At 39.3% G+C, this 13,293-nt stretch overlaps 1 protein-coding gene across 1 annotated transcript; it reads right to left on the bottom strand.

The window, feature by feature from the left end:
• Nucleotides 1–9,115: 9,115 nt before the first annotated feature.
• Nucleotides 9,116–12,628, bottom strand: NAR1 (ferredoxin hydrogenase). The gene is made up of 11 exons (XM_079087430.1): nt 12,302–12,628; nt 11,516–11,598; nt 11,269–11,422; nt 10,990–11,176; nt 10,702–10,828; nt 10,480–10,633; nt 10,264–10,316; nt 10,016–10,187; nt 9,810–9,936; nt 9,647–9,738; nt 9,116–9,522 (listed from the first exon to the last, which is right to left on the bottom strand). Exons 1-11 carry the CDS (start codon nt 12,419–12,421, stop codon nt 9,370–9,372), a joined length of 1,422 nt encoding a protein of 473 aa, XP_078943556.1. The 5' UTR covers nt 12,422–12,628; the 3' UTR covers nt 9,116–9,369.
• Between the last annotated feature and the right edge of the window lie 665 nt (nt 12,629–13,293).

Genomic DNA, 13,293 nt, shown 5'->3' with positions numbered 1-13,293 from the left:
TCTGGACTCAAACTGGGGATTTGAGAAAAAATTTCAAAAGAAATGATTTTTCTAAAACGAGCAAGAGTTTTTAAGAAAAAACGAGAAGAAGCAGTGTGTACAATCAGCCAGAGCTCGAACGGTGATTTCCCAAAATACCCTTACTTATTTGTTTGTGTTATGAGTTCTTATTGAGATATTAGTGATGCATGCTAGAAGATAGGCTAGGTATGTCATATATTAGGGCTAGAGTTGCCTAATTTGTGATGCCTTAGCCTAGGAATTGTTGTTATCTGTGATGTGCTTTGAGTATGTGCGGAGTAAGAGTATCCAGCATGAATCTTTTAGAGGGGGAGCTTTGAGTAGAGGAGTAAATCTAGGAGAGATACCTAGATGAGCATTGGGTGGAGCCTACTGAGGGAGTAGTTAGATATCTGCGAGAGGTAGGGCTGCTTGAGTTCGGTGATTCCTTTTGAGAGCGAGTAGAGAAAATAGAGTTGTAACCTAGAGTGGTTTTACGTGTTGGTGGAGATTATTCGATGCTCGAATGCTACTTGCTTTGTGCTTTGTGGAACTCTTCATGATGGGAGTCAGCTACTAAGTGAATATGAGGATATTCAGGAGGTAGATGGCTAGCATCATAAGGAGTTCTTCAGCAGCTGATGGCAGAGAAGTGTGAGAACCTAGGAAGAGCCTAGGGAGTGTCTGTAGTAAGATGAGTATGCTGATAGAGGAGAGTATTCACTGGGTAGCGACCAAGTATATCGGGGTTGGGGATCGAGAAGGTTGAGCAGCTACTTAGGAAATCTGGGACGGTCCGTGTGGAAAGTATGGGTAGATGTGGCAGGTAGTATAGGCCCGTACTACTGAAAGCAGAGGACCCATACTCGAAACAGGGAAAATCCCAGAGGTTCTAAGTGGCAGATTGAGAAGTGATAACATGGTTCGAGTACCATGATTCGTGGCGGTTAGTGCTTCAGAGTTTATCAGTTATTATGTTGTGATTGATTAGTGTGAGAGCAGACATGATAGAGTGTGGGGCCAGAGGGCCATGTCGAACGAGTTTCATTGGAGCATACCTTGAGAGGGAAATCGAGTTAGTTTCCGAGAGATTTTTGGTGAGATGTCAATTGGAGCCGCAAGACTCAGGGATGAGTAGAGATGATGCTTATTGGAGGATCGCGGCCTGAGTTGAGCAATCGACCGATAGATGAGACGTCACCTTCTGTGACAAGAGTCGTGTTGTCCCCGTTTCCTGGGAGAAGCAAAAGAGATAACGAGTTTCCGGGTTCAGAGTTTGGAGCTAAACCCCATGGGGTAGCATATGGTGGTGACCTTTTCACCAGAGTATTTGGGCAGTATGTATGCTGTGAGGTATTTCTTATACCATGAAGGAGTCATTAGTGGGGACTGAGGTGGGAGAAACTAAGGATGGTGCCTTTATGAGTGAGGCATGCTTTTAGCAGCAGTTCCAGGTGATTAAGAGGAGTACATCGGGGTGGAGGCCCTTGTGGTCTACATTGTGTGTCGACTGGGAGAATGAGGTCTTTTGATTTTATGATGATTCCCGCGATGGGAGGCTGGTCGAGGAATCAGAGACAAGGTGCGTGATAGTGCATTATTTCCAGATTGAGAATTCGGATCAATTGGGGTATCCGGCGGTGTGTCGGTCTGAGGCTTCGAGATGACTAGAGGCAGTCACGTGGGAGAATTCTGAGGTTTTTGTCTGAGTTACAGGATATTTGGAGTTGCTTGGTTTCCATCGGGAAGAACATTGAGTGATTATGTGGTACGTTCCAAGAGTCAAGTATGATGTACCTGGTGAAACAGTCTATGGAGTAGATTGTTGGTATGCCAATTGGTGATGGTTCGAACCCTGGTGGGGGAGAACTGGGTATTCTATTGAGAGGATCAGCGATCCGTTCAAGTGCGGTTAGAGAACTGGTTATGGAGATCTGCAGTGTGGACACGTGAGACCTGGGTTATGTTGGATTAATGTCTAAGTCCATAACTATAAATTGGTAAGACTTGACCCGACCCGGCATGGTCCATTTGGGTTGCATGGCATCATGCATTTGGATAGACTATAATGAAAGAAATAACACTTAAGGTTGGTTAATATATTATAAGTTCTAATATATTAATAAGGTTATTTAATTAGTATTGATCAAGAATTAATTTGGAATTAATTAACTGATCAAAAGGAGACTAATTAAATATATGGGTTGATTGTGTAAATCATTCATTCTTATATATGTGGGCTTGTGATCCAAGATTCCTTATGTTGGACTAAGTCCATGGGGTGACCCATGGATACTCCATGGAGGTTAAAATCCATGGAGCATAAGGAATGGGTAAAGTTATGAGTTACATGGTGTAACCCTAATAGCCACCTTATAAAATAATCCCATGGCTCAAGAAATCGTGCACTAATGTGTGAATGTGAGGGCTAGACGATTTCAAGGAGTGTTCAAGTTTCTCTCAAGTTATTCCAAGTGTATTTGGTGTTGTGTGAACCATTTGAGGTGTCACACTTGGGACACTAGGCACTCAAGCTTCATGAAGACATTCTACATCAAAGAGGTATATATATTCTATCTTGTTATATTTATTATTTTGTATGCTAGATTAGGATAATACCTTGGGTGTTCATAATTGTATGTATAATAGAGAAAACATAGATCCAAGGTATTTAGGGTTGCATGTACACTTAGGAGTGTTAGAATGCTCAAAACCCAACAGGTTATTGGTGGATGAGGTATGTGTATGTGCTTAAGAAATGATGAGTGAATTCACGGTAGGTGGCCGTTGGTTAGAGAATTTATTGTGACCAGGGATTTTTTTGGGTTTGCAAATGTTGAGTTCGAGGCGTTTGGGTCACTGAGTTCAGGGTGCAATAGCTGAGATTTGCGGGTATGGGTGTAGATTGTGATCTATACTCCTGGAGGGGCAGTAGTTGATTTGTCAACCAATTGCATAGTCGGTATGAGTAGTTTCATATGGGTGATGATCGGTAGAGGATAGAGCTTCGGATTTTCATCAACGTGTTTTCAGTCATCGACGATTCCTCCGTGTTTCAATTTGTAAGATGGGAGCATTTCGGGGTTTCGATTTGCGTGAGTGGAAGATCAGTGGTTGAGGCAAGGCATCATGAGATGTTGTGATGGTGTACCGAGGTACCCGTGTATGCAGTCCTAATTTTGGTCATGTTGGGACTCGAGTTGTGAGATGGCGAGTGGAGTACCGAGAGACTTTTGTTCTAGTGGGAACCCATCAGTTAATTGTCGTCAGAGTGGGACTGTCTAAGGGTGTATCTGTGCTGAGAAAAATGTCTTGCCTACGAGAACTTACATCAGGAATGGTGGTGCATAAGCTGGATGGGTGTAAGCACCCATCTATGTTGAACTGCTGAGCATGAGTTGGCAAACTCAGTGTAGTGATGACTTGATGATGAGATTATGGGGTGATAAGAGAGCAAGTGGATCCGGGTGGGAGTAATCGCTTGGGATTATCAGGAGCAACCATGGAGTGAGCCCATGGTGAGCCAGTGAGCGAGAGAGTGTTGTAAGACTACGGGGAGCCGTAGAATCCATGAGTCAGTGGGAGAGGGTATAGTGGTACTGCGGGGAGCCGTAGTATTTGCTAGTCAGCGAGAGAGTGTCGTAATACCGCGGGGAGCCGTAGTATTCACTGGTTAGCGGGAGAGTGTTGTGATACTGCGGGGATCCGTAGTACTCACTAGTCTGCAAGAGAGTGTCGTGGTACTGCGGGGAGCCGTAGTATTCACTGGTTAGCGAGAGAGTGTTCTGATACTGCGGGAAGTCGTAGCATTCGTGAGTCAGTGAGAGGGTGTCGTAAGTCTGCGGGGGAGCCATAGCATTCATGAGTCAATAAAGGAGCGTATTAAGACTACGAGGGGGGGACCGTAGCAGTCAGTAGTCGATAAGAGTGAATACTGTTCTGCGGGGAGCTGTAGTATTCACTAGTCAGAGTATGACGCATGGGAGTTTTTAGGCTTGGGTAGCCTTACCACTTGAGTTTTCGGGAACCTGGTTATCGAACCAGGGGCAAGACTGGGGTCTCCGTGACGGTTGGGAATTGCTATATCCCGGGTTGAGGAGGGATTACCGTAATCGGATGAAATTAGAGAGATGATGTGTGCATAAATTCGCGAATCACGGGTATGGGTTGAGTATCATATTGGAAATGAGTGGTTCCAAGTCTGCTATTGAATCATACTCTCGAGTTGAGTTTGGGACAATTCATGTATTGAGTAGGCGAGATGAGGTTCCAGATTCGTAGATAGGTTTCATTTTGAGGGGTAGTGATCTTCATCTGATGTCTTAGACCGGAGTAGGTCAGTTTCGTTGGTATGAGAAGAGTCGCGAGACGCATGGAACCAGTAGGTGGTAGATGACGGAGGTCGGAGGTGAGACAACTTCAGGTGGGGTTGTAGTATTCGCTTGGGGTAAAGCGGACTTTGTGACTTGTGTGTCACAATGAGCCGAGATAGTTATTGTGAGAAGGAAGCCGGTAAGTCCTTTTATTGGGTGTACAGTGGGTAACTTTTGAAGGTTCAACTATTGGGTCGGGAGTTGACCTGGTGCTCAGTGTTGGAAGGGATATTTGAGAGGAACTAGGGCTTATGATTTAGAGTGTCAGAGGATCGTTCCGAGCTGGCTTAGCCGCTTTCTTGTGTTTGAGGATAGAGTTTTGAGGATCATTCCTTCAAAAGAGTTCTGATAGCTGTCAGGCGGTGGGTCCTTGGTGGGATGAGACCTTTCCGTTCCTTTTGAGTTCGATCGGGATCGATTAGAGAATCAGAATTGGTAGAGTGTTCTTTGAGTCTGTTATTTGATGAGCGATTATCATGATGATATTTTGCGAGGGTGGTCTGACAGGGAGACATACCACTAGAGTTTTCAAGTTCTGGAGAGACAGATCGAGTAGCGCAGCGGCAGAAGGGTCTGTCCTTCTTCAGGGTCGGGAGTTTCCTGTTGGGTTCAGGTGTCTTTGGAAGAGATTTTTGTATGATATTAGGTTCTTTCGGTGGTGCTTCTCGGGTTATTGGGTTCGATCTATGTGTTGATAAGGAGCGATTTCGAGGGCGAAATCTAATTCAAGTGGGGGAGAATTGTAACATCCTGATTCGGATCGTCCATAATTAGGGTTTGTGAGCTGCAACCCGGGCATGATGGAGCCTCGGGCTGCGACGAGTTGCTAGAAGCGTAGGGCTTCTCGTCACCTTTCCATGGATATAAGGTTCATTGGAAACAGAGTTATATCGAGGAAACTATGGAGGTTTGAAGTTTTGTCAAGAAAAGTCCATTAATTGAGAAAGGTGGCAGCTGAGTATGCTGGGCATACGTGTGTGTACGCTTAGCGTACTCGTGTGCGTGATTTTTAAGCGGAGCCACCTAGTATGCTGTGCGTACTAGGCACAGAGTAAAAACCCTAATTTTGGGTATGTCCCTATATAAAGGATATGATGGCCTCATTCCTGGCCACCATCTTCAGACAAACAACCCTCTAAAACCCTAAATCTTCGTTCATAGAGCTTGTGAGTGCATTTGAGAGCCTTTGGGTGGTTTTGTATGTTCTTGGAGTGAAGAAGAAGCTTTGGAGAAGGAGTGAGAGTTCAAGCCCTTGGATCTGAGCATATCTATGTTGGGAGCTTCATATAGAGGTATAAAGCTTCAAGCTTTCTCACTCTTTTGATTTGTGCATCATAGTAGAGTATTTTAGGGTTTTGTCCCAAAAGTTGGAGACTTTATGAGATATTGAGCTCCAGAGACTTTGAGCAACCTCTTTGAGTGTATTTAGTGGTGTAGTGCCATAAAATCAAGACTTGGACGTTGGAATCAAGCCATGCATGAGATATGAGCATTTTGAGCTAAGAAAGTGAGAGTTTTGTGTGTTTGTGACCTTATTAGCCATGCAAAGGCTTAAAGTCACTGACTTTATGGAGTAATATTAGGGAGTCCAGATCTGTGATATGAGCCAAGGTTTTAACGGATTAAGACCAAATGAGTAGAAAGAGTGAACTTGGGAAGTACGCTGAGCGTAATTCCAGTACGCCCCGCATACTGACCAGGTGTCCCCGATGGCTAATCTAGATTCGTGAGTACGCTGAGCGTACCAAGGGAGGTACGCCCCGCGTAACCTCACTGTGGACTTTTGGGCTAAGTCTCATTTTGGGCCTTGAGTGTTGGGCCTGGAGTTTGGTTAGTCACTTGAGTTGGGTTAGTCACTTGGACTTGAGAGTTGGGCCTCGGGAGAGCCCATTTATTATTGGGCTTTGGTGAGCCCAAATGAGGTTTAGGTTATTGATGGGCTAGTTAGTGGACTACCTTTAGACCTAAAGAGTGAGGGTTTGGACTTAGATCTTAATTGGGTAATTGTGGATCTTGGTCCAGTGTTAGAGGTCGGTGTGCAGCAGCAGCATCTATAGGAGTTGTTCATCATCTGAGGTGGGTCTTCTCTCTATACTTACCATGAGTGGTATCTTTGTGTGACCGTGATGTCTTATGTGTTTACATGTGTATTGTGATATTTTGCATTATGTCTTTGTGATTTATGATGAGTATTATTATCATGAGCTTATTGAGTTAGGACCGGAGAGTCCACCCGAGTTTTGGGACCGGAGGGTCCTACTGAGATACACTGACCGGGGGTCTTATTTTAGTATAGCCATGAGAGGCTAATGTGATATGTGTGGTATTTTGGGGAACTCACTAAGCTTCGTGCTTACCATGTTATGTGATATGTGTTTCAGGTTATTCTCAAGGTCGCGGGAAGACGCCGACTTGATTGTACACACACCAGAGAAAGAGTTATGTTTTGAGGATCCTGGATTATTAATCAAACAATTATGGAGTTGCATTTTGTAATTTAAATAAATGAGATTTTTGTTAAATGTGTTATGAGAATATGTGATTTTAAAATGAAAATTTTGGTTTGAAAATTTACGGTGTTACAGAAAGTACATAATTGTTATAAAAAACCATGAACTAAAAAAAAGAAAAAAAATTACAATATCAAATCTACTGTAAATATTTTTTCACGTTCTCCTCCTTCATTCTCAAAACCATCTAAAGGTCTTCTCTTTAAAAATGATCGATATTTTTATAACACCCATTGTTGGATGGTTTGAAAAATAATACATTTTTTAAAACGAGTTTTTAAATTATATATGCTTAAAAGTTCCAAACTTTCATAATTCATGCGGAAAAATATTAATTGGTCTAAAAAGTTTAAGTAATTGTTTTGAAAAAGAGAGGTTTTAGTTAGATATCATAAGAATAGTCTAATTGGATTGATAAGAATAGTCTAATTACCCCACAAGTAGGGGACTTCTAAAATCCATGATGCTGATATGTCAAGTCTTTCAATCTGAACACACACTAAAATAAGTTAGACAATGAATGTAACACCCTGTCAACAGCTTATTTGAAATGACCTTTAATGATATCCTATAAAATAATCTAAAAGTTTTAGTTTGCGGAAAACGGTTTCAAAGTTTAAATTAAAATATTTTTTAGAATTAAAATGTGGATAATGCTCCCAAACCAAAATTTCAAAACATTTAGTGTTTAATAAAAACATTTCATGAGAAAAAGCTGCAACATATATCAAAACAAAGGTTTAAGAAGTGTAGCGCCTGTTTTCCGGATAAGTTATTATAGGCAATTTTATAAAATAAGAAAATGGTGTTAGGCGGGGAAGTGAAAATCACGACTTGTCTATGGAAAGGCGTGGTGCGTAATCACAATGGAAAAGCATGACACGTCTGTGGAAAAGTGTGCTGCGTTGATGCAACAGTTCAAAATCCTAGGTCTCCGGTTTTGGATGCTATTTAATGGATCTAAAATTTAGGGTTTTTCACTGTCCTCAGCCCCTCCCCCCCCCCCCCCTCCTCAGTGTGACACACACACACACACACACACACAAGAGAAACCCTAACCTTTTACCTCTATCTCCTTGTAGCTTGTTTTATGATTCTTGGTGATGAATGAAGCATTTGGTGCATTGTGAAGCTAATTCCAGCAAAAGATTCCACATTCTAGACCCATTGCAAGTTTTGTAAGTCTCAAAGTTTCTTGTTTTATGTTGTTTCATGCATAGATCCATGGATGGATGAGTTTTTTGCCTTTTAGATTCCTTTTTCTTGATGTTCTTGGAGTTTGAACCAGAACATTTCGAACTCCAAAACATTGTGATTGTCTTTGAATGGTTTCTAGACATTTGTTTTGGGTCATTTTTGAATGCACGATAGAACTCTCTTTAAGCCATGCACAAAGTTTTGGTCGTTTTAGACTCCTTTTTTAGTTAGGGTTTAGTATTTTGCTTGATTGAGCCATGTATCCGGATAAAGTTGGAAAGTTATATATTAAGACCCTTGTTTGATTCAGATACGAGAGTACGAACATTGGACTAAAGGGATTTAGCACTTAATCGAAGAAGTGTTTTTGCCCAGAAAAACACGACGCCCCAAGGGGCATATTTGTGATTGTTTTGTCGGACATGGTGCGTCATCCCTTAGACATGGAATAAATAATTATCAATCATCAACTTTAAAGCAACATTAAGACCCTAAATTGCCAAGATAAAGAGAAGGGGGAAAACAAATCCCCTTACCGGACACCTTTAGAAATACTAAACTATCCATTGATGAGAATCAAAACCCTACCGGAAGTAAGTGTACCATGAATCCATTTTCTCCACTTACTACCAAAGACAGAGTCAAGAAACTCCCACAACTAGGAATCAAATGCATTTTCCAAATCGATTTTATACCACATCAAACTTACTTCATTTATAATAAAAAGGTCATAAGGATATTTATAGACCGTGGAGTCGATATTATGTTTAGGACACCCCTTTTCAGATTTTGGCCCAAGAACATATACCAGACTTAAAGATTCACTAATATCTACCGAAGTTGTTTGACGAAATTAATGAATATTACAAACTACAAAGTATATTCACCTGACCAGAACGGGTGAGATAAATGTTAAAAAATATGGTTTTTCTTTTATATCAAAACCCTCCCTTTTGATGATTTTTGTTATTAGGCAGCCATTAAAAGAACCAAACAAGGGTGTTTTAGTATAAAGTGCATTGGAAACAAAAGGAATTAACAAACTAAGATAAAATTATACACGTTCTCCATAAAAATTACAAAATATATATCTACAAAATACATAAGAAATAAAAATACACCTACACCAATCCCTTTCGTGACGTGTCTTTCTCTTGTGTGTATGAATTTAGAATAAATCTTTTTATTACCACCATCAAAATTCAAAATTGCAACTTCTTCACCAGTTGGCATAAGGTCAACGCAAAAAAAGTCAATGTTGAAGGACATGAGAAGTTGAAAGTGGTTGTTCACCAGTTATTGAGCTGAGAAGTAATGCTTTTTACAATGGGATGGTATTGTGTGTGTATGTGTTGCTTTGCTTTTTCAGAACCGGGATGTTCCAGCCATGACTCGTATAACCTCTTCACCATCATGTTTTCAAATGGATCCGCAACCAAAACCTAACATTTATATATATATATATATATATATATATATATATATATATATATATATATATAAATATAATATAGTAATACATAAATAATTAAATCAAAGTAAAAGAAAGAAAACAGGAATACTTACGTTTTGCATGTACGAGGTCTCTAATGCTTGAATCAAGTCTTTGCCAGATTGTCCTGATTTTGGCTTCAGCTGCCCACCTCCATTTAAGCACCCTGGGTAGATTTTTCAAAAATATAATAAGCTCATAAAAATAAAAAATAAAATAAAAATTAAGTTTTTATACCTGAAGGGCATGCCATGATCTCCAAATAATGATGGTCACATTTTCCCATTTTAAGTTTCCTGACTACATTTTGCAAGTTTCGGAACCCATAACACAATGCAAACTTCAATACTGTTTTACCTTCTACCTACACATTCACATTCACATAAAAATAAACAAAAAAATAAAATAAAAAAAAAATCCAAATACTCTACAGCACAACGTACTTGTAAGCTGAGTTCCTGAAAGTCAGAATTTCTAATGGTTTTAAAATCCAAAGGGCCTTTGATATCCTGATCAAAAAGTGTCTTTGCAGCATAACGAAAGATTGTATCTGCATATCCTCCTGAGCTTCCTCTAACCCCAAAAAGATTCTCTTCTTCACTCACATTCGATAACCTGCCATTGCCAATCAAATAAATATCAATTTTATTATTTCAACAAATTTTAAATTTAGCCAAATATGTACACTTACAATTTATCAACAGGGGATTCATCCAAATTCATGAAATCTACTACTGCTTTTGTCTGCAAAAATAACAGAAACTAGATTTATTTCTGTATTTTTGACCTCATATCAAAAATTACCTATTTGCCCTTGCCCATCATCATCATATGAAGGATATTTTAGGAATTGGATGAGTCATATTTTATTTTTAACCAGAGAAAAATTCATTGTTGAGTCTTTTACCTGTATTAAATCTAAGACCTCTCCAGTTGTCAAAACAGAATCTACCTCTGTAGTCATTTCACCAGATTCATCATGAAAAACAAAATCATCTCTTGAAGCCTCCAGCTTTTTGTCATAACAAGGCATCACTGTCACATGATAAATCTCACTTGGCCTATACAATTAATGCACATTTTTAATATTTAATCTTGTAATTTCAAATTATTTCAATCTAATGATCACCTAATGCCTAGCTTGTGGCATAGATGGTGCTTAATGATAGCTCCAATGGATTGTTGAGGACTCTTCACTGAAGAAATATATGGCAAAACATACGAACCAAGTGTTTTTTCAGCATAGCATATCCACCCTGAAAGTATACAACAAGAAAGGGTTAAATCTTAAATGCACTTTGTTCACTGCTATAATTCACTAGATTTTTCAAAGCAGAATGCCTTAAAAAGAAAAAAAAATATGAAAGTATAATGATGTAATAGAAAGAGATGAAAGTAGGATGCTATAATACACAACCTGGACATGCAGAGGATATCATGGGTAGAAATGATCTAGAAGATTCCTTGTCATCTGAATTGCTTTGTTTATAACGTGATATGAATTCATTACAAGATTCAATAAGAGACAAATCTCTACTACAACTTGTATCAAATACAGCTTTAACCCCCAAAGATTTGAAAAGTGTAGTCAGTTTCTTGAAAACCTGAAAGCATGCCATTCACAAACAGATACTGAATTTTCATTGCACATTGATTGATAAAGAAAGTGGAAGGGTGCTAATATAAAGGAATTTACCTGAAGTGGAGAAAGACCATAATGCACAGCAATGGAAGCTCTTGACTGAGGTGAAAGAGAGACAATAACAGTTTTGCCATTGTTTATATTGGATAGAAACTCATCCAAGCTTTGCTTCTCTAACATAACAGTCTCTGCAGAAGTAATGCACCCACTGCATGATTATAACAATGTTATTGTTACCAATTCAATTCATCAACACTTGATGTATAATGGCTTCTAGGAGCTAGTGATCAGGAAGTGTTACCTGCATGCTAAGCAATCCTTGAGTGATATTTTTACTGGATCTGTTTGAAGAGTTTCTTTAACAGGTGTTGTTTTTACCAGCTTCTGTTAAAGAAAAAGCACTTGGTGAACAACAATAGTCATATGTGTAATAGGTCTGTTCTTATGGTTGCTGAAATCACAAGTTAAAACTGTTCTAGCATTGATACAATCATACAAATTCGTGAATTCAGATGGTTTTCCCAAATAACAAATATACCCACCATTCCAGCAAAGAAGATGCAACTTGATATTCATGTCAAACCTAAGCTTTTCAAATGCAAAATTGTTGTCAATTAAGTCGGAAGTTAAACACCTACACCATTCTATTTGTGATACTTTTTATAGACTGGTTTGCAATTTGAAAGCGAAACATACACCTTTTGGATGTGATGATAAACTGAAAGAGGGCAACTTTCTGAATAAAATCACAGGATATTACTATTCTAGTGTGGTTACAATTCCAACAAAATCTAGAAGCAAGTTAAAGGCTAGAACAAATGTTAATGGTTTTACAGCTAACGAACTAGGGTTAGAACTTAGACGCGCAGTTAAATTCACAATAAAGCATAGCAAAGCTATTCCTTTCCGTTCAAAAGTTAAGCTAAAATCAGAGAGTTCTACGTTCTAGTGCTCTAACACATTCCTGATGAAGTTAGTAGAATCACGACCAAGTCAAAAGCATCGTAAAAACTGAACAATTAGCTAAAACATGGGTTATGATTAGTATAAAACAAGCTAGGGTTCAGAAAGTAGAGATGATAGAAACCTTTGGCTTATCAACGAGCCTAGCGGAACCGGACTTCATAGAAACAACACAGCCCTGTGACGGTGCGATGAAATCATTAAGGTCACCGATCCTTAGTGTGGCCGAGAATTTCTCCGACATATTTTCGAGTCTGATTTGTGATTTAGAGTCAAACTGTGCGTGATTTTGATGGTAGAAATTGAAAGGGAACGTTATTTGTCTGGAAAATTAAGTTTCGTCCGGAATATATGGTAGAAATGATTTCTACGGGCATATGGCGGTCATCGGCGGCGGTGGAAGAATATAAATGTGCTCGCGCGTGGGAGAAAAAAAAGAGAAACGTAAAGTATTTTAGGTGACGGTTGTATCCGTCATATTGTCTATTATTTTAACATATGATATCTAAATCAATTGAGAATAATTAAAAGATTAACAATGTGAGAATAGATCAACCCTTTCAAATATTAAGATTAACAGGTTATTTGTGTAATTTCTAAAAAGTCAAGGGATTAAACTGCAAATTGAAAATAGACTAAATATGGTCATTATTTTTTATCCTATTTTTATCAAGTTCTCTCTCTCTCTCTCTCTCTCTCTCTCTCTCTCTCTCTCTCTCTCTCTCTCTCTACCGATTTTAAAGCTTTAAACCCTAATATCTACCGGCCTCCACCACCATACGCTACCAGCACCATCATCAAAGCGTTCATCTTTTTTTCGTTCAGCAAATCTACAAAACTTGCAACTCGATTTTAAGACCTCCAAATCGATTTTCATTCGAACTCCTACAACTCGTTCTTTGTTTATCGACTTTCTTTGGAGATTCTAGACCTACAAATCGATTTTAATCTGGGAAGAATTGATCTTGATTTTGCTTGAATGTGTTACTGTGAAGATAAAGGTCGATGATGGGGACTATGTCGATGGTGGTTACCTGGTGATTAAGGGTTGAGGTTGTCGTCCTGTCAAGATGATGCTGGCAGGTGATGATTAGAGCTTCTACTTTTTTCATAAAA

The sequence above is a fragment of the Lactuca virosa genome, chromosome 1, assembly GCF_052849685.1.
Source record: "Lactuca virosa cultivar CGN04683 chromosome 1, Lactuca_virosa_CGN04683_v6, whole genome shotgun sequence".
NCBI classification, from domain to species: domain Eukaryota; kingdom Viridiplantae; phylum Streptophyta; class Magnoliopsida; order Asterales; family Asteraceae; genus Lactuca; species Lactuca virosa.
This window is presented reverse-complemented; position numbering and strand designations above follow the sequence as displayed.